We start from the raw sequence: 22438 nt of genomic DNA, 5'->3' as shown, positions 1-22438 counted from the left end.
GCAGGAGAGCAAGTACCCTTTTTATTTTACCCCCCCCCCCACACACACACACTGGGGTAAAATAAAAAGTAAAAAAATAAAAAAATAAATAAAGGTGTCAATTGGCCCATTCCACTCCTACCTCGCCTGGAACAAACCCCTAGCTGTGTACCTGCTTCCTCTCCACTAAGACTACTCTAGTCACAAGAGGGGGCTGGGCCAGCTCAGAAAATGGCCTATACCCTCCTTGGGCACACAGTATCAGCATCGTCCATGACACCCACCCACAGAGATAGTTATCAAAAGCCAGTACTTACCTTTTATGGCTGTGCCCCCCACATATACAGCACAGTGGCACTATGCTTAAATAAGTAAATGAATACTACCAAATGAGGGACAACAACTAGGGACATGTTCAACTACATGATTCATCTGAAACCAGTTAAAAGTCTAATTCCTATGACACTCTCAGAAACATGTCTTCCTTCTTATATGAAATAAACACAACTGAAACAACAGGTGGAAGTATGATCTCTCAAGGCTTACTGCTCTAGACCCTAAGAAAGGCGATCGGACTCAGGAAGGAGGCTGGTTCTTAGGGTTGGTGCTTTAAAACCTCCTATCAGCAGCCTTCAGGCAAACAGTTTATAATTATTTTTAAATTCCTCAACTTCAAATCTCTGAATTACATATGATTTTTCTGCCAAAAAAGGCAAAAGAAGAGGGGACACAAATCCACTGCACTTATGAAGGTACTCTTGGACCCAGAGGGCCTTCGACGTCCTCAGTGCACCCTGCAGGAGGCACCTCGAAGACACAGAGATTTCAGCATCATCGTCACCTACGGCCTTGGTCCTCAGGGCTGCCTGCTTTTCTCCTCCATTCTCCTCAGTCTCTAAGTTTTCTCCTACTCTTCAACACTTTCAGGTACTACTACTGAATCTGCCTAGGAAGTTCTGCTGCACTTATTTATATAGTGCAGAATTTCTTTTTCTTCCTCTTTTTTTTTTTTTGTCTTTTTAGGGTTGCACCCACGGCATATGGAGGTTCCCAGGCTAGGGGTCTAATCGGAGCTGTAGCCGCCAGCCTACGCCAGAGCCATAGCAATGTCAGATCTGAGCCACGTCTTCGACCTACGTCACAGCTCACAGCAAGGCCAGATCCTTAACCCACTGAGAGAGGCCAGGGATTGAACCCGCAACCTCATGGTTCCTACTCAGGTTCGTTTCCGCTGCACCATGACGGCAACTCCAGAAATCTTACTTCAAAAGAATAAAGCTACAAAATTATCAGGTAAATATTTAAACCTCTTTGGTTATTGTACGGTCAGCATCCATCACAGGGGCCTTGGTTTACTTACCTAAGTAATGTGGTGGGTGAAATGCCATAGGCTTACTAGTCGCTGAATAATATCCAATTGCTCTCTTAAATCGAATAACTTTGTCATCTGTTCTAGACTGAAATAAACATAGGAAAAGCTTTGTAAATTAATATGCCATTGATCACATGTATTAACAAATTTATGTAATTCAGCACATGTATAATAAACCTTAGTCTTTCAAGCTAGATGAGAGGGTTTTTTTTTTCTTTCTTTTTAACTGCCATCCCTGCAGCATATTGGAGGTTCCCAGGCTAAGGGTCAAACCAGAGCTGCAACTGCTGGCCTACACCACAGCCACAGCAATGCCAGATCTAAGCTGTATCTGCCAACCTACAACGCAGCTTGCACCAACACGGGACCCTTAACCCACTGAGGGAGGCCAGGGATCGAACCTGCATCCTCATGGACGCTATTTTGGGTTCTTAATCCACTGAGCCAGAGTGGAACTACCAGATGAAAGTTCAGAATAACATTAAAATTTTCAAGGAAAATCAACAGATTATTATTTTTCTTTAAATCAATACCATGGCGTATGGACATTCCTGTGCCAGGGACTGAATCTGAGCCACAGCTGTGACCTATACTGCAGCTGCAGCAATGCTGGATTCTTTAACCCACTGCGCCAGGCCAAAGACGGAGCCTGACCCACTGCAGTGGGATTCTTAACCCACTGCACCACAGCGGGAACTCAAATAAATTATTATTAAAGAAATAAAGTGAACGCGGATTCTCTTAAAGCAACATGCTTATCACGAAGTCTGGCATGGCAGGCAGGAGACCTGAGTTCTGGAATGCAGCCCTCCAGCCTCTCTTCCGCCAGGACTCTGGTGCTACCTGGGAAAGTTTTACTTTCCATCTCTGGCAAGTAGGGCAGCAATTTTAGCTCTTCAGAGAGCAAATAAGAAGTCACACAAATTCCACCTCTTCTAACAACCCTGACACCCCCCACCTCACATTCCTGACTTTCCAAAAAAGGAAGAAGAAATCCCTGACCATCATGTTAAGGTATGGAGAAATCAGAGACCCACTTGGTCAATTCCATTTGACCCATTTGATACATCTGTCTTCTCAGTAGAAATCCCATTAAATTATGATGGAGCAGTAGAGACGCTACCATTTGTCTACCTCAACCACTCCTCTGCGGAGGCTGGAGGAGGTAGTGAGGCCTGACAGCTGGGCAAGCGCTACTGGACATGAGAGGCGTATGCCTCTCAAGTCCTTACCAAACCCAGCATACACCACAGCACACAGTGCTGCCCAGGCGCTTGCATTTCTACCTGAGAATGCTGGAAAACATCTTTAGCTATGGCATCCAAGTCCGAGGTATCCTGGATATTGCGGACGTAGTCAGCCACAGCCTTGATCACCACATCACACGGTGGCAAGACCAGCTGGTGGGCCCGGACCTAAGAAAGTAAGCACACAGGTCAATACTCTAATTCCAGACACAGGGCCCAGAAATTCCAGGCGATGTCTCCTTCTAAGAGCCTAGTTATTATCCATTTGTGAGCCGTGGACTGGAGGCTTTGGTGGTCTGATGAGGGCCCAGTCCTGGAACACTCTCCCAGTTGTTCAAAAACAACATAGCTGCTTCCTTCTGAGGTATCTTCAATCTGCTCATGCGAGCACAGCCCGGAGAAGGCCCAAGCCACGGAAGTTTCCTTTTTTTCAACACCAGCCACAAGGAGGCTGTGCTGGATGAGTGCAGTCACAAGCCCCAAAGTCCACCACAGAAAGCCAAGGTCAGCTCTGAGTGGGAGGGAAGCTGAGGGTCATGTCTGCTGAAAGGCACATGGAATAAAGCGTAGGGATCGTTCACTACCCAAGAATAGCTGGTACCAGGAAAAGGTAAGAAGCAGATTTTTAAAAAATAAAATAAAATAAAGGGCTGTTTTGGCCTTTTTCATGAAAACTAAGAAATACATGAAAAAATTTACCTTAATTTCACAAAATTATATTACATAGTTCTGCCCATGTTTTTAGAAACAAAGATGAATCAGGTACTAACTTTGTTTATAAAAAATTTTTTAAGTTGAACAACAGAATGAAATGACACCTTCTTTCCTATTTAGTTTCGAAGATCATAAAGATAAAAGAGATGGCAAAAACATTTAAAGGTTTTGTGTTTCTAGAGCTGTGCACTCCTGCCCACCACATCTACAAATGTGGAACGTTACGTGGCAGGGGACAGTAGGCCGGCAGTGTCAAGCCAAGACTGCTACCCTGGATTATTTGGATGGGCCCAATGTTATCACAGCATCCTCTACTGTGGAAAGGGCGGCAGAGGAGCTGGTTTCATACATGAGGTAGAGCAGTACTCCTCTGGCCATTGCTGGCTTTGATAATGGAGGAAGGGCCATGGGCCATGGCATGCAGCATCTATAGAAGCTGGGAAAGGCAGGAAACACTCTCCCTGGAGCTCCAGAAGGAGCGGGACTCTGTGGAGACCTTGATTTCAGCCCCGTGAGACCCACTTTGGTTGTGACCTCTCAAATTATAAGATACTAAATGGGTACTGTTTTTAAGACACCAAACCCAAATAAATAAAATAAAGGGAAAAAAGAGAACGAAACAAAAGAAGAAAATTAGAGAAACTGAGCATAAGCAAACTGAATGGAAGGACCTCTAGAAAAACAGGTATTTACATTCTTAAGGTACCATCACATATTTTCAGATGCACAAGAGTATATTCAATTTCTTTTTAGAAAAGCAATAGTTTTTTGTGGTTTTTTCCCCCGAAATAACGTTTCCATGTTTGAAAATGTTCCCTGTCTCCTAGGGAAGTATTTGTCTCCTTGTTCTGGTCAGTGTTTGATGAAGGAAAATCCCATCATGGTGCACTCCAGGGACTAGTAAAATGCCTGTGGCCACAGACCACAAGCACATTCCTAGAATCCCAATTCACCTTTCTGGAGAATGAAAAACCACTGATGCACATGCTCCATGGTGAGGAGGTCCCTGGAACAGCACGTTCCAGCATGTCTGGGAGAAATGGAAGTTCTGTTCATTTCCTGCTATTTGGGGTGTTTAATAATCCCATAGCCAGCACAGGTAGGCGGGCCAGCTGGTGGCAGACCCAGCAGTCAGGACGGAAAAACTGAGCTGTCCTAAAGTGGATGTTTCCTGCTTAGTGAGCATCCACCACAGGGAAGGGGACAGCCTTGCCCGAAGGAGGGTCTGCACTGGCCAGTGGGCCCCAGGCCCCTTGGTTACAGGCCCCTCCTGACCTCAACTTTCTGTCTCTAACTACAGCTTGGGGCTGGTTGGCCACACAGCACCACTTGGCACTCTAAAAGCCTAGGGTTACCTCATTCTGTTACATATAGTTGTGAAAAGACCCACCACTGCAGAAGGATCTTATACACAGAAGCAACAACAATTATCATGGTGAGAACAGAATTTACTGTTTGTCCAAAACAGGAAAAGGGCTTTCCCCCAGGAGTTGGGCGCCAACGGGGTGGTACAGGTCGCCTTTTCCAGGAGTGTGCACCCTGACACCGGAACACCCCAGACAACTGGGCAGCCGCACACTGTCCCATCTCACCTCGGGTAAAAAGGACAGTTTGTCACTTCTGTTCCTGTGGATAGCCTTGTCTTCATGACCCCCACCTCCCACCAACACTAAGGCTGAAACATCCTTGAAGTAAACAGATCCTATAATGAGAGGGCCCCTAAATCCTTCTGAATGGCTAATTAACTCCAACGGTAAACTGCATCCTTTATCATTCCCCATGGCCGGCTTCCTACCACTCGGTTCTCCCCTCCTCACTCCTAAGCCAGTCTTCGAAATCCAGATCAGGGTGAGCACCCATGTCTTCCCGAGGCTGTTGCTGCTACTGCTCCCAAATTATCTCTTGGCCGCTCTTTAAATTCAGGTGAATACAAACACAAGTTTCAAATAATATCACTGATGAAGCAAAGGAACTTAATCTACCTCACTGCCATTTGGAAAACAGCAAACTCACAAACACTCTTGGTAATTTCCAGGAAGAAGATGATACCTGATATGACCAATGCTCACACGTGGGTAAGGCGCTTCTTCTGAAAAACAAGAATGTGGAGCTGCCGCCCAGCATCCGAACTTCAAGAGGCTCACATTCGTATTGGAGAAAAATGCTGACCAGACTCCAACAGGGCCCTCAGAGGACACCCCAGAGGAAAACATGGCCCAGCCGAGGAGGGAGAAAGGTTTCTGTCTCCCGCGTGGTTCTCAAAGTGCAGTCCTGAGATCCAGCCCAAGGCAGTCCTGGCAGCCCCAAAAACGAGCTGTGCAAGGGGCTCTGGCAGTTTGTTGTAACAAGCCCCTCAACCACTGAATCACTGAACCTACCCTGAGACCTGGTATTTTCTAGGAGTCAAGAGTAAGAAAAACATTGAAACACAACTATTTAAAAAAAAAAAAAAAGGGGGGGTTCCTGTCATGGTGCAGCAGAAACAAACCCGACTAGGAAGCATGACGTTGCGGGTTGGATCCCTGGCCTCGCTCAGTGGGTTAAGGATCCCAAGTTGCTGTGAGCTGTGGTGTATGTAGCTCACACCTACACCTGTGGGCTGATCTGTGAGCTCAGATCTGGTGTGGCTGTGGCTGTGACATAGGCCAGCGGCTGTACTTCTGATTAGACCCCTAGCCTAGGAACCTCCATTATGTCACAGGTATGGCCCTAAAAAAAAAAAAAAAAAAAATTAAAAATCTAAAAAAAAGTAAAATAAACATAACTATTAGGTAACCTCCAATGGCTATGACTTCAGATTCTTGAAAAGTTAGGACATGTATCAACATCTTTGGTACACTTGCCCAAATAAAGCTATGAAAAGGCCGCTAAAAGGCAATTAATCTCAAATAATGCTAAATGTGAGCTCTGCAGCTAGAAACTGTTACACAGCTATACTAAATCTAATGGCTCTAAATTTAAAATATTAAACATAAGCAAAGGAAACTTCTCATCACACTTTCTGAGCAAGGGTCACTAGCAGGCTCTGATGAAGAAGGCAGGTGGGCCGGGCTCCCTCCTATAGGAGTGTCTGTATCCAGCTGGGGCCACAGCACCCCGTGGCCAAGTGCCTCTAGCCTATGAAACAGTGCTGTGGGGTACACTCTTAAATGCGCTCCTCATGTGACAGAGGAGTTCATGAAGGCGCCCACAGGGCCAGGTGGCGGGGCTAGGCTGCCCTCTGAGCCCATAGGCTGCACACTTGGCCACCACACTCTGGTTTTCTTGTCTTCTAAATTATTCCTCTTTTAGCATTAAAATGTCCTTTTCTATGAAATGATGATCATAGATGGTGAGTTCCTTTTTTTTTTTTTTCAAACATTCCTATTTAGAACAATTAAAAGTTGGCAACACAACAGCAGCCCTCCCAACATTTTTCTCCTCCCCAACAGATTTATAAAACCCAAACTCTTGCTTGGGACGGGCATGAGGGCATCCTCAATCTCCTTAATTTGGCTCATTCTAGTGGTCAGCAGTGCAACTCATGGTGGTTTTTGTTCGCTTGTTTATGGCCATACCCACAGCACAAGCACACCTGGGCTAGGGGTCAAACCTGCATCCTTAGAGAGACAATGTCAGGTCCTTAACCCACTGAGCCACAACAGGAACTCCCAGCTCTGGTGGTTTAATTTGCACTCCCTGGTGGGGTGGAGCATCTCTTCATGTACTGACTGATCATTCTGTAAAACATCTCCTCAAAACATCGTCCCATAGGGAGTTCCCATCATGGCTCAGCAGTTAACAAATCTGACCAGCATCCATGAGGACACAGGTTGGATCCCTGGCCTCACTCAGTGGGTTAAGAATCTGGCATTGTTGTGGGCTGTGGTGTAGGCCAGCAGCTACAGCTCCGATTGTATCCCTAGCCTGGGAACCTCCCTGTGCTGCAGGTGCAGCCCTAGAAAGGAGGCGGAAAAGCCATCCCATCTTTTTTTACTGGCTTGTGTACCTTAGTGTACTGTTCTTTATATATTCTGGATACAAGTCCTTCACCAGAGATACATTCTGCAAATAGCTCCTCTCACTCTTGCTTGCTTTTTATTCTCTTAACAAATCTTTGCCTAACTCAAGGTCATAAATTTCTCCTATTTTCCTCTAGAATAATTTTTATATTCTTTGTATGTCTGCATGTAAATCTCCGGTTATCATAAAAACTAATCCTTCTCCACTTAGTTACTTAGGGACTTCTGGTGAAAATAACTAACCATGTATGTATAGGTCTATTTCTGGGCTCTGTTCCACTGATCTATACAATTACCCTTGTGTCAGTACCACAGTGAGTTGATTATTTCAGCTTTATTTTTTTGTTTGTCTTTTTGTCTTTTTCCACGGCCGCACCCGTGGCATATGGAGGTTCTCAGCCTAGGGGTCTAATTGGAGCTGTGGCTACCGGCCTATGCCTGAGCCACAGCAATGTGGGATCCGAGCCACGTCTTCAACTTACACCACAGCTCACGGCAACGCTGGATCCTTAACCCAATGAGCAAGGCCAGGGATCCAACCCGCAACCTCATAGTTCCTAGCTGGACACATTAACCACTGAGCCACTATGGGAACTCCTGATTATTACAGCTTTAAAGCAATTCTTGAAATTAGGTAATACTGAGTCTTCCAACTTCTTCCTTTACAATATTTTTGTTGCTATTCTAGCAATATATTTGTTGCTTTTGCAGTTCTACATGAATTTTAAAATCATTTTTCAATTTCTACTTAACAAAAAGCTTGCTCAGATCTTGATTGGGATGTAGGAAATCTATTCAGCAGTGTCTTGAGTCATAAACCATACATCTCTCCATTCATTTAGATCTTTAACTTGGACCACCAATTTGCCATGGCATCCATCAGCTGTGTGGTTCTTAAGCTCTTCTCTAGACAGTACCTATAGAGAGTGGAGGGGGTCTGCTGAGCAGGTGAGGTGGAAGAAGAAGCAAGAGGCTGGTGATTGCTGGTCCAACCAGTTCAAAATGACCCACCAAAAGGTCCAGGCCAGTGAGGTACATGTGCAGAGGGCCCCAGGGAGGGTGAAAGAGAGAAGTGTCAGCTTCTGAGAAGACTAAAGGCAGAAGCAGTAGAGACAAAGTGGAGAAGGGGCTATTAATGTGTAAGAAATGACAGGGATCTCTTCTGGGAGGAGACCCAGAATATGACTCTGGGCCTAGAAGGTACAGTAGATACTACATTACTGACGACAAAGACGAGCAGCCAAGTTGCCTGTGGGCAATCTCCAGCACACTGACCTTGCTGAGGATTCTGAAATGTAGGAAAGACTTAGGAAATCCTCAAGGCTTTAATAAGTAACAAAAAGGTGACTAAGTGGAGTGACTAGGAGCAGTGAAAGGTGGTACCTTTAGAGAGACTGAGCCTCAAAAGAGTTATCAAAGGATACCATCAAGAAAGTAAAAAGGCTGGAGTTCCCATCATGGCTCAGTGGTTAATGAATACGACTAAGAACCATGAGGTTGCAGGTTTGATCCCTGGCCTTGCTCAGTGGGTTAACGATCCAGCGTGGCCATGAGCTGTGATGTAGGTTGCAGACGCAACTCGGATCTGACATTGCTGTGGCCAGTGGTTACAGCTCCAATTCGACCCTAGCCTGGGAACCTCCACATACTGTGGGTTCGGCCCTAAAAAGCCAAAAAAAGAAAGAAAGCAAAAAGACAACAGGAGAAAGAAAGACACAGAATGTCTGCACATGATGTATTTGGTAAGAGACTCATTTCCAGGCTACATAAAACAAAACAAAAACCAAACTAAACACGCCTACATCTCAATAATAAAAAGACAACCTAATTTAAAAGTTGTCAAAAGAGAAGTTCCCGTCATGGCCCAGCGGAAGTGAATCTGACTAGTAGGATCCATGAGGACCCAGGTTCGAACCCTGGCCTCAATCAGTGGGTTAAAGATGTTGCCAGCTGTGGTGTAGGTCGCAGATGCAGCTTGGATCTGGCATTGCTGTGGCTGTGGCATAGGCCAGCAGCTACAGCTCCAATTCAACCCCTAGCCTGGGAACCTCATAAGCCTTGGGTGTGGCCCTAAAAAAGCAAATAAATAAATAATAAAAAAGTGGACAAAAGATATGAATAGACATTTATTCAGAGAAGGTATACAAATAGCCAGGGAGTGGAGGAAAAGATGCTCAACACCATTAGTCATCAGAGAAATGCAAATCAAAACCCTATCACACCCACTGGGACAGCTAAAAATAAAACAGACAATAACAAGTGTTGGTGAAGATGTGGAAAAGTTCTATCACACATTGCTGGTAGAAGTGTAAATAGTATAGCTGCTGTGGAAAACAGTCTGAGAAGTTCCTCAGAAAGTTAAGCACAGAATCACCAAATGACCAGCAATTCCAGTCCTAGGTAAACACCCAAAGAGAAATGAAAACATACATCTACACAAAGGCTGTATGTGCATTACACATTTGCATTACAATAGCCAAAATGTGGTCGAACAACCTGAGAGTCTACTGACTGATGAATGGATTAACTGTGGTAGGTATAACCCACAGAGTGGAATATTATTTGACCATTAAAAAGGTGCTGGGTTAAGAACTATGAGGGTGCAGGTTCAATCCCTGTCCTCATTCAGTGGGTTAAGGATCCAGTGTTGCTGCAAGCTGTGGCATAGTCAGAGATGTGCCTCAGATACCACGTTGCTGTGGCTGTGGTGTGGGCCGGCAGCTGCAGCTCTAATTCCACCCCTAGCCTGGGAACTTCCATATGCCACAGGTGCAGCCATAAAAAGAGAGAGAGGGTTGAAAAAAAGGGGGAAGTGCTGATACGTGCCACGATGTGGATGTACCTTGAAAAAAACATACTTACTGAAAGAAGGTAGACACAAGAGGTCATGCAATTCCACTTATAAAATGTCCAGAAGAAGAAAATCCACAGAGACAGAAAGTAGATTAGTGGTTGCTAGAGAATGGAGGAGGGGAAATGGGAGTGACTGCTAACCAAGGTACTGGGTTTCTTTTTCTTTTCTTTTTCGAGTAATGAAAATATTTTAAAATTAGACAGTGATGATGGTTGCACAAACTCTGTAAAAGCTAAGTATACATTGACCTGTATACTTCAAAGGGGTAGACTTTATGATATGTGATTATATCTCGATAAAGCTGTTATTTTAAACAAAATTTAAAATGTTCTAAACAAGAATGGCAGTTCTGGAAGTAAACTGAGGGCGAGGGCCAGGGGTCCTTCTGGCCCCCAGCTTTGACTGGTCTCAAGAAACAGTATCTCTGAAGCCACCCAGGAGTGCTCAGAGCAGAGAACACTGGCAAGGTGAGGGTGTATGTGTGTGTGCATCCAAGACTCAGGGCCAGGAGGTTGCCCTAAGAGCCACATTCCCAATGGAAGTGATCTCCTCCCATCAGAGTGATGGGAAGGCCTACCTAGGAACAACACTGAGGTTTTCAGCCCCAAGGGAAGGAAACACTTGAAATTGCCTGCACACGTTTTTCAAACTGAGAATATGCTACTTATTTACATAAAACTAGAAGATTCCGAGTCATGAGAAGAAACAGAAAGCACAAGTGCCCTAGAGAGCTCCTTCTGTCTCCTCAACCCCACCACTCACCACCCCAGGCACCAGAAGTCAAGCACTATAAACACTTCAGATTGTTCATAGATTCATATTGCGTTTGGACTATGAATCCCTCCTTCTGCCCAAGGCATGCATTCCAGCTCACTCAGGAAGAATCCTGCAGGCAGGTCCAGTCCCTTAGGCAGGAGCTAAGCTGAAAGCCATCCTGTAACAACTGGGGAACACAAACCCTCCCACAACTCTGGTCCTCCTTCCCAGGAAAGTGACCTGGGATCCACCTACGACCTGAAAAATAAAGACAGAAAAGCTTTCCTTGAGTCCCAATGATTCCAGAAAATTCCTCAGAACTCCAGGCTTTCCAATTTTACTTTAAAACCAACTGGGAACAGGGACGGGAGCTCAGATGGAAAGATAGAAACAAGCAAAAATCTCTTGAGTCCAGTCTTACATTTTCCATTTAAGGATTCCATATATAAATTTCAAATGAGCAAAGAATAAAGCTTCTTACTAAAAGCAAGTTTCCACGACCTAAAATCTTCAAGCCCAGTATGGTGAATCTGGGCACTGAAGTTCCACATAGATAGTCAGAAATGCGCAGCTTACTGAGTGCGTGATGATGATGACATTATAATAATGATATTAGTACAAAGCACATTTTACAACAACTCTGGAGGATCAAATATCAAGATGTTAAACGTGGCTCTGTTTCAGGAGTGGAACTGTAAATAGCTCTCATTTCCACACTGCATAATGGCTGAATTTTTCAACCCTCTAGGCCCCTAACGTTATTTTCTCGAGAGCCCCTTAGATTTTAGGAAGTGCTTTTTAGCTCTTATGAAATTACAGGATGACTTACTGAGAAAGCAATATATTGAGGGAACATCAATTAACACTAATATGCAAGCAGGAATTCCTTCTATGAAAGGTTTTAGAGTACCCAAACAGCCACCCCTTGCTATACCTTTAAAGGTAGAACTCAAAATAAATAAAGCCCATGTTTCTATTCATGTACAATTTACACAACTTTCAAAAAGGATTCCAGAAAGGATCTGATCACCAACCTCACTCTAATAAGGTTGCATAATCTGTTAAATACAGCATAAAACCTCAAAATGCCTCAAATTATGCTGCTCTTCTCTCAGGAAACTGGCTCCATAGCGTGGTACCCAGACAGAGGCCATGCACACTGGACATGAAGATCACTGGCTGGCTGGACACTGGGCAGCAGGTGCAACCCAGAGTCTCTTTAGGGAAGCCAAGAGGGAGGAAAACCTCAGAGCCCAGATCATCCCGAGCGCCCACTGGCACATACCCTTGACCTTGGGAACGCTGGGCTCGTGTGGACTGTGCCGTGAGACCCAGACAGCTCTTCTGTCCACCTCCGTGTGTGTGGGAACCCTGAGATCCTTCTCCTGGAACCAGACTCCCTCCTTCCTGGGCTCATCTGCCACACCCTTCCCTAAAAACATTTGTAAAAAGGATGACTCAGTGACTCTGGGTGGTAAAAAGTCACCCAAAAATGTAAAAGATAAAAAATACAAGGTTGGATATAACTTTTGGTAAAATTCTAGGTAAATTTAAAACAAACCCTTCCTGATCTGCCCTGGTATACAACTGCCTCAGGGAAAAGGTAATGCTGGTAGAGGAAAGTGACTAAAAATAAGTGAACCCGAAACTAGGGTTATAAACACCAAAGACTATTTAAATCAGAAAGAGAGAGGACAAGGGCTAGACCTTAGATGGAGCTTTGAAAAGAGAGAGAAGTATGCAAGGGGGCTTTCAGGGAAGCATTTTAACTAGACACACAGAGGGAAAGGAGTTCCAGGGGCACCAGGACCTGCCTGGCCTAGAGCTGATGGGCATAGCTGGCGGGGAGCAGGGGGAGGGGAGGAGGGGGGTGTTGCCCAGTATGTCCAGGGGAGGGTCTCCTCTGCCTGCTTGCCACAACTGGGGTGGTGGTACAGAGACCGAAATAGAACCTGCACAGCTATACAGGAGAACAACAGGAGGAGGTCTGGGGAGAGGAAAGGCTGGCCTAAGACTTGTCAAGCACCTTGTCTAATATAAAGAAAATGGCAAAGGGAACTCTGTGACAGGAAATACTTGGACGACTGGATGGGGACACAAACTTGGAACATATGAAACTGAACATGAACTTGAGGAAGACAAAAACCATTAAAATGAATACAATGAATGACCTGTAACGATCCAACCTAAGAAAATTTATTTTTTTTTTAAGAAAAAAAAAATTTTGTGCGTGATTTTTTTTTGTCTTTTTAGGGTCGCACCCTCGGCATATGGAGGTTCCCAGGCTCGGGGTCCAACTGGAGCTGTAGCTGCGGGCCTACACCACAGCCACAGTCACGCCAGATCTGAGCCGCATCTTCAACCTACACCATAGCTCACGGCAAAGCCGGATCCTCAACCCACTGAGTGAGGCCAGGGATCGAACTTGCAACCTCACCATTCCTAGTCAGATTCATTTCTGTTGCACCACGATGAGAACTCAGAGAAAATTTTTTAAGTTAAAAAAGGTGCCTATCCCAAATAAAAATTTCCACAACTTACAAGGACTCAAATCATAAAACAATTAAGAAACTAAAAAAAGCACATATACAAAAAGGGACTCCTTAAGCACATGCTGATGGCCAAGAGGTGCTCTCTCACAAAGGGGCCTCACCCCTGGTTCTAGAATTTTTTTTTTCTCTTTTTTGACCTCATCTGCAGCATATGGAAGTTTCCGGGCTAGAGGTCGAGTTGGAGCTAAAGCTGCAGGCCTATGCCACAGCCACAAAACACCAGATCCAAGCTGCATCTGTGACCTATGCTATAACTTGCAGCAACACCAGATCCTTAATCCACGGAGTGAGGCAAGGGATTGAACCCACATCCTTGTTCAATTGAGCCACATGGTTCTAGAATTCTGTATTACTTAAAATGGCCTCCCACTGTCCTGAACACAAATGAAATATCCTTTCCTTCCAAATCTAAGAAATCTGATGTCACCTCACTAGAAGCTCTTAACATGGAAACTGAAGTACTGAAAAGCTTAAAATCTAACCAGCTGCCTTACTTTCTTTTTTCTACTGCCCTCACTTTAGGTTCTAAGTATGTCTAACACTGTATTCCTACTCTAGTGAGCACAGTTCCTGATTAAAACGGCAGCACAAAACAGAATTCTGTTCTCTTCCTAGCCACCTCTCTGAGTATCATCCCATGATCCAACCATCTCGGCTGTTTACCACTGACCACTCCAGGTTCTACTTGTGCTTCATAACCCAAAGAGCCCTAGCCCAGTCAGGCTCTTCTCTAGCCCAACCAGCACCATAGACAATGATGCAGAAGTGCTAGAGGGCTTAAGATTTTGATATTACACATTAAGGGGTGATTTGAATTTATTAGATAATGAGTTCATATAATGCCAACAACCCCCTATGAATAATAATCTAATAGACACAACTTTGGTGAAAAGCTTTAGCAAAATAAAGTAGGATAAAAGGAATGGTTGAACTTGGGAATACAAAATCAGATATCCTTAAAAGCTATGCTATGTTAACGGGAGTTCCCATCGTGGCTCAGTGGTTAATGAATTCGACTAGGAATCTTGAGGTTGCAGGTTCAATCCCCAGCCTTGCTCAGTGGGTTAAGGATCTGGTGTTGCCATGAGCTGTGGTGCAGGTTGCAGACGCGGCTCGGATCCCGTGTTGCTGTGGCTATGGCATAGGCTGGTAGCTACAGCTCCGATTCGACCCCTAGCCTGGGAACCTCCATATGCCGAGGGAGCGGCCCTAGAAAAGGCAAAAAGACACACACACAAAAAAAGAAATGTAAGGAAGTTTCATAACCAACAACTAAATTTTCAAAAAGACATAGTTAGTTTTATAACTGGGAAAAAGAGACTGAAAAGCATATGGGATACAGACAATTCTATATAGTAGTAATGTTCATGAGGAAAAAAAAAAAAAAAAACACAGCCAGGAGTTCCCGTTGTGGCTCAGGGGAAATGAATCCAACTAGCAACTGTGAGGTTATGGGTTCAATCCCTGGCCTCGCTTAGTGGGTTAAGGATCTGTTGTTGCCATAAGCTGTGGTGTAGGTCGTAGATGCAGCTCAAATCCTGTGTTGCTGTGGCTGTGATGTAGGCCCGAAGGTGTAATTCTGATTCCACCCCCAGCCTGGGAACCTCCATATGTCGCAAGTGCAGCCCTAAAAAGAAAGAAAAAAAATCATATTCAACATCCCAGTCTTTGTTAAAATTATTAAAATGATGCTACACACAGAAAATACATATGAAAGGGGCAAAACACAATAGTTTTGCAATTTTGAACTCGCCAAACATGCTTGCTTTTTAAAATATGACTTTAAAAATCCTACAACTTGGAGTTCCCATCATGGCTCAGTGGTAACAAACCTGACTAGTATCCATGAAGATGAGGGTTTGATCCCTGGCCTCACTCAGTGGGTTAAGGATCCAGTGTTGCTGTGAGCTGTGGTGTAGGCCACAGACACGGCTCGAATCTGGCACTGCTGTGGCTGTGGCTGTGGCCAGCGGCAATAGCTCCGATGTGATCCCCGAACTCAGAACTTCCATGTGCCATGATACAGCACTAAAAAGACAAAAAAAAAAAAAAGAGAGAGAGAGACAAATAGAAGCTGAAAAGCCCTATACCAAGAACTGTTAGAAAGAAAAGGAAAACATGATGACCTGTCAATAAGAAATAGAAAACAAAGTGAGTTCTAGGCAGCAAGTAACAAGATGAAAGAGGGAGAAGAGCAATGTCATGTGAACTTGCAAGCATCGTAAAAGTTCACTGTAAACTAAAACAAAAAACCAGTTTGGAGGGCAATTCTGACAGAATTCAAGAGGACAAAGTACACTCAGAAAATGTTCCACACAAGCTCCCCGTTACTAGGAGCAACTGAGGCCCAGGCTATGTCTTGACTTCCCAATTCCCCACCTAGCATAATGAACGGCAGCTTAGATCACAACGCTAGTGGCAGAGAACACCAGAACCCATTTACCCAGCAAAGGGAATGCAGAAAACCATAGGACGCCACTCACAAGTACAACTCCAAGTCCCCTGGTGGCTTATACTGATTCCACTATTATGCTCACATCAAACCCTAAACCTTAGAAAATCAAAATGAAATTTAAAAAAATTTTTTTTAATTTTTAAAAAGAAAATAAATGTGTATTATGTATATTCTTGGATGTTCACTACTTTCAGAAACAGGAAGGGGAGAAAAATTTTTAAATAAATAAATAAATATTAACAGTACAAACGGACCATTTCTCTACCTGGGGTCTCCTCTATCATTCAAAAAGCATTAAAAATATAAAAAGATTTTTAGAAAATTATGAAATGTAGCAAACTATGCTAAGATGTTGATCCAAGTAACAGAAGACATTATCTTCTGGAAAAATTTAAATTTGTAATTAAGAATATTAATACCTAAAACTTTAGCTAAAGATTTCCACCTACTTAGGCACATGGCATGAAGAATTTCTCTAAGACAATTTCTTTTTTTCTTTTCTTTTTTTTAGGGCCACACTCATAGCATATGGAAGTTCCCATGGTAGCTGCTGGCCTATGTCACAGCCAAAGCAATGCAGGATCTGAGCAGTGTCTGCAACCTACACCACACCTCACGGCAACCCCGGACCCTTAACCTGTTCAGCGAGGCCAGGGATCAAACCCACCTCCTCATGGATACTAGTCAGGTTCCTTACTGCTGAGCCACAATGGGAACTCCAAGAATTTTTAAGGATATTTATAAATTTCCCTAAAATACAGGTGCCAGGAGTAAGATAATGTAGGTGTTTGTTTTTTAATGCAGTGCAGTTCCTAAAATTAGGGGGAGGCACGATGTTGCTAATTTTGTGCTATTATTTCCTTCTACAATAAAGAAACATTTCTGGAGTTCCCGTCGTGGCGCAGTGGTTAACGAATCCGACTAGGAACCATGAGGTTGCGGGTTCGGTCCCTGGCCTGGCTCAGTGGGTTAACGATCTGGCGTTGCTGTGAGCTGTGGTGTAGGTTGCAGACGCGGCTCGGATCCCGCGTTGCTGTGGCTCTGGCGTAGGCCGGTGGCTACAGTTCCGATTCAACCCCTAGCCTGGGAACCTCCATATGCCGCGGGAGCGGCCCAAGAAATAGCAACAACAACAACAACAAAAGACAAAAGACAAAAAAAAAAAAGAAACATTTCTATTACGAAATGTTGGAAATTACCTTAAGTGAGGCTAATGGATGTTCTGGACCAAGTAAACTCCAATGAAAGGAAGCCAGATCTTCATCAGGTAGAATGTGATTTCCTGGAATATAAACAGGGATACCATAAAAGCCACCATCATGAGGGACCCAGGGGAAGCTTAACACTACTACATGTTATTCACTGCACGTTATAATCTTTAGATTACCTTTAGAGTTTCAGACTTTGCAATATGACTTCTTAGGACCACCTCATTTGATACAGCACATAAAACTTCCACACAGAAACTGAGGATATTTCTTCATCTTTTAATACAAAGCAACATACAGGAGGCTGACATCTTCCAGCTGCCTCAAGTACAACATGAATTTCCAATATTAAACCAAATAAAAACCCTAAGTAACTCCCCAGCACAGTATTAAGGTCAGTTTGATAATGCTAGGTGCCCATACCATCTTGATACAAGTTTTCACTTGTTGATGAGAAACTATGGCTCAGAATGCATTCTGTGAACCAGGTTCAACAGCAAAGGCAGAATCTATGCACCTATAGGTAGTTCCCTTGTGGCACAGTGGGTGAAGGATCCAGCATTGTCACTGCAGTGGCTCAGGCTGCTGCTGTGGCAGGAGTTTGATCCCTGGCCTGAGAACTTCCATATGCCGCAGGTGCCCCTAAAAAATGATAATAAACAAACAAATAAATTAAGCTAAATTAAATAAAGGCTGCTATTTTTTAAAAATCGAATCTATGTAGTTATAAAATCTAAGGAAGTTTAAATGACAATATTTGCTGCCTATTATTTGGATCAACACTCTCCTCCCATAATTTCCATCACCACCCACAAACAGATGTACAAAGCACAGACTATAACACCACCAAAAAGTTCCACTCAGCTCGTACCCTATTACCAGGGCTAGGTCACAAATAAGAACTGTATTTGGCTAAGAAACTATATTTTTAGGGGAACACTCTCCCTTCATCGTAGCGTTTGGATACCTCATTACACTAACATAACATTTTCGATATGTGTGTTGTCTGTCTTTTTTTTTTTTTTTTTTTTTTTGTCTTTTTGCTGTTTCTTGGGCCGCTCCCTCGGCATATGGAGGTTCCCAGGCTGGGGGTTGAATCGGAGCTGTAGCCGCTGGCCTACACCAGAGCCACAGCAACGCAGGATCCGGGCCACATCTGCGACCTACACCACAGCTCACAGCAACTCGGGATCCTTAACCCACTGAGCACGGCCAGGGATCGAACCTGCAACCTCATAGTTCCTAGTCAGAGTCGTTAACCACTGCGCCACGAGGGGAACTCCTTGATACAATTTAAAAGCAGTAATTTCCTGGAGTTCCCATCGTGGCGCAGTGGAAACAAATCCGACTAGGAACCATGAGGTTGCGGGTTTGATCCCTAGCCTTGCTCAGTGGGTTAAGGATCCGGCGTTGCTGTGAGCTGTGGTGTAGGCCAGCAGTAAATAGCTCCAATTAGCCTCCTAGCCTGGGAACCTCCATATGCCGCGGATGTGGCCCTAAAAGGACAAAAGACAAAAAACAAAATTTAAAAAAATTAAAAAATAAAAGCTGTAATTTCCTAAATAATTCTGTGGTTTTTATATCATGATTTAGTCATGTCACCGCCACACTAAGCAGATTCACTAATCAGCTGCCAACAGAAAGCAAAGCAAGGTGAGTCCATCAACAATACTGCTAATCACAACACTCTAAACATACAAACACATGATACAGATTTAACGAAATGCCGTGATGTCCAGAAGGGCAAAACTAAGTCCCAACTGTCCAACTACTGAGTTCTGTACTGCTTTCCTCTGCTCACAGACGGCACAGAACTCTACTGTGAAGTAAGTACAAAGCATCTGAAGTTTGTTTTTGAAGCTTCTATCTTAAAAATATTAAGCCAATTTCAATATCAGTAACAGTCTACTAAAACTTGGGTAAATACTTTTGAGTATTTCACCCAACCTTTCTAAAATGAAACAATTTACAGAGCTACACCTTCTATCACAAAAAGCAAAAATAACCTTTTTCATTTGTGGACACTGAAACTTTTACGCAAAATTAAACTAAAAATGCTCACCCAATTAAGAGTTTACCTATAACTTGCCTACATTTTTTGAAGAAATTCCAAGCCTTAAATTAATCCATTACTAGATTATTCCAATGTTACTATTATTTTTCATTTAACATTTCACAAAATAATTTAGCTAGAAAAGCATTAGTTGGCATTATCATCTCCCAAGAAATACATTGGATATTTCTTAAATAAGATAAACAAATATCCTTCCACATCCCAAATTAGCAAGGCATCCATATTCCAAATGCAGACAATTTCCCCATTCACTTGAAGTCAATTAATATGACCACGTCATATCATTTAAGTATATATGAAACTTTTCATAATGTACCCATCCACATCATCACTTTTTATCATTAGAGAAAATATCTTTCATATTTTAACATCTGAAAATATGAGAGTACCATATATGTATTTAAAAAATTAGTTTTAGGAGTTTCTGTCGTGGCTCGGTGGTAACGAATCTGAATCGCATCCATGAAGACATGGGTTCAATCCCTGGCCTTGCTCAGTGGGTTAAGGATCTGGTGTTGCCATGAACCGTGGTGTAGGTCGCAGATGCAGCTCCAATTCGACTCCTAGCCTGGGAATTTCCATATGCCATAGGTGCCGCCCTAAAAAATAATAATATGAAAAAATATTTATATTAATTAAATTAATTAATCATTAATTATTTAATACATTTAATATATTAAAATCTAAATCCCAAGTCACAAGAATTCCCTAAGAAAATGGACAGAAAATAGCCAAGAACTATCTTAAAGACATGTATTAGAGTTTAGGTTCAAATAAAGATAACTTATAAAAACCAGGGTTTTTTTGATTGATTTGTAGTTCTACAATTGGAAATGTTATCACCAAATAATATATCAAAGATTATGGCTCCTTCACTATAATTTCTAGTTGCATAAAACTTTTTTGGAAGGCTTATTAAAAAATCTGATAATTAGGAATTTCTAAATATAACCCATAGGAGTTCCCGCTGGGGTGCAGCAGAAATGAATCTGACTGGTATCCATGAGGAAACAGGTTCAATCCCTGCCCTCGCTCAGTAGGTTAAGTATCCGGTGTTGCTGTGGCTATAGTATAGGCCGGCAGCTGCAACTCTGATTCAACCCCTAGCCTGGGAACTTCCTCATGCTGCAGGTGCAACCCTAAAGCAAAAAAATAAAATAAAATAAAAAATAACCCATAATATAATCCCCCTCTTAAACACTACTGAATCAGGCTGCTAAGCTCTACAGAATATAAATTGAGAGAGTACAATAAGATCTCACTTTTCTGGAGACCACCTATCTTTCAAAAAGGGTCTGTATGTCCCAAAGAGCCCTCAATCCCATCACTGAAATTCATGGATTTTACTCAGAGGACACCTTGCTCAGAACATGTTTACTAATATTGTGGAAACAACTTTTGTAAATAAACTAGAGCCAGATATTCAAGTAGCTAGAGACACGTACACTGTAAGCACAAGAAAGGGATGCTGACAGAAAAGGAAGAAAATAATATAAAATACAGATATCAAGTGACATGAATATATTACCTATTGACAAGGGTTGTTTTTTTGTTTTGTTTTGCTTTGTTTTTTGCTTTTGAGGGCTACACCCGAGGCATATGGAAGTTCCCAAGCTATGGGTCAAATCGGAGCCACATCAACTTGGGAGCAGAGCTGAGTCTATGACCTATACCACAGGTCACAGCAACGCCAGATCCTTAAACCACTGAGTGAGGCTAGAGATGGAACCCATGTCCTCATGGATACTAGTCAGGTTCATTACCACTGAGCCATGACGGGAATTCAGCCAAGTTATTTTTAAGAGAAAGAAATTAATATATAAAATCTTAGTTAAAACAAGATTTCATCCTTTCTAGGTACTCAGCATAAGGAATTCCTACAAGGGAGTTTTTAAAGACAGTTATATATTTACTTAAGATGTAGCCATTGGAAACAAGGTAAAATAGTTTATTCTTGTCCTCTTTCTCTTTCTTTCTTTCTTTTAGGGCCACACTCGCAGCATATGGAGGTTCCCAGGCTTGGGGTCCAATCAGAGCTGTAGCCACTGGCCTACACCACAGCCACAGCCACACCAGATCCAAACAGCTGTCTGCAACATACACCAGAGCTCACGGCAATGCCGGATCTTTTACCCACTGCTCGAGGCCAGGGATCACACCTGCGTCCTCATGGATGCTAGTCAGATTCGTTTGCACTGAGCCATGACAGGAACTCCTGTCCTTTTTCTTTTAAAGTAGTGAGTATACTGCAAATGAGGGGAAAACATGACAGTGCTGACTTCACAGCATATTTTCTTCTTAAACTGTAGTTTGTGCCAAAGGTTTAAATGTCCAATTTTCATAGTGAAAATGTGTCAATATTTGTGATTACTTTTTTTCAGACACACCCGTGGCATGTGGAAGTTCCTGGGCCAGGGACTGAACCCACATCATAGCAGCAATCTGGGCCACAGCAGTGACAAGGCCAGATTCTTGACCTACTGAGCCACACGTGAACGCCACATTTGTGATTTTTTTTTTTTTAATTTTCTCCAAACCTTAAGTGAATTTATTCACAAAATTAGTTTATCTGCCCGGATGGAAAAATACACAAACATTTAAGAACAAAAGAAACACATTATCAGAGACACCAAAAGATAACACTGAGTAAGGAATGATACTAAGGAGTCCATTCCCTGGTTCTTTTGATACAATTCAAAACATTCTAGCAGTGAAATTTTTTTTAAAAAAATCAACATGTTCTTAAGTATATAAATCCTTTATCAAATGAAAGATAGTTTCCACACTGTCCACCTACCTAACAGAGCGGCAAAGATAGGAAAGCGGTTTGGGTTCAGGTCCAGCTGCTTGGCAACCTCGTGCATCAGATATTGGCTTGTGGTGAGACTTTTCCCATTCCGGCTCAGTTTTAGGGCATGGGCACTGAAATAGTAGGGGATGTTGCACAATGCATAATCAGAGTCGTATGCAATCAAGCCATGGAAGCCGTTTTCTCTGCAGAAACCGATCACTTCTTGATGATGGTCCTCGATGCTCTGTGCAACCTGTGCAGGTAAGAAGAGCATTTCCATCAGTGGCCAGGCTTCACTGCACCATGTGCTCAACATGCAGACACATCTCCACAGAATCTGAAAATTACAGATACGAAGATATGCAATAAAACCAAACAGCCAAAAATGCCATAATGTAGGGGGCAGCACATTGCTTCAACAAGAAATTTTGGGAG

General features: G+C 43.1%; 1 protein-coding gene across 2 annotated transcripts in view; it reads right to left on the bottom strand.

Annotated features, from left to right (window-relative positions):
- The window catches only part of FAM120A (constitutive coactivator of PPAR-gamma-like protein 1), a 113281-nt gene that overhangs the window by 70697 nt on the left and 20146 nt on the right, over positions 1 to 22438 (bottom strand). Inside the window, exons 2-6 of one of the 2 annotated variants that reach the window (XM_021088177.1) lie at positions 22010 to 22256; positions 17130 to 17212; positions 12209 to 12355; positions 2638 to 2766; positions 1340 to 1436 (exon numbers count right to left, since the gene is read on the bottom strand). In XM_021088177.1, the coding sequence (XP_020943836.1) occupies positions 1340 to 1436; positions 2638 to 2766; positions 12209 to 12355; positions 17130 to 17212; positions 22010 to 22256 (703 nt within the window). The remainder of the gene's footprint in view (positions 1 to 1339; positions 1437 to 2637; positions 2767 to 12208; positions 12356 to 17129; positions 17213 to 22009; positions 22257 to 22438) is intronic. The other variant, XM_021088178.1, reaches the window with a different exon arrangement.

The sequence above is a fragment of the Sus scrofa genome, chromosome 3 (genome assembly GCF_000003025.6).
Source record: "Sus scrofa isolate TJ Tabasco breed Duroc chromosome 3, Sscrofa11.1, whole genome shotgun sequence".
NCBI classification, from domain to species: domain Eukaryota; kingdom Metazoa; phylum Chordata; class Mammalia; order Artiodactyla; family Suidae; genus Sus; species Sus scrofa.
The sequence above is the reverse complement of the archived record's forward strand: the minus strand, read 5'-3'. Positions and strand labels throughout refer to the sequence as shown.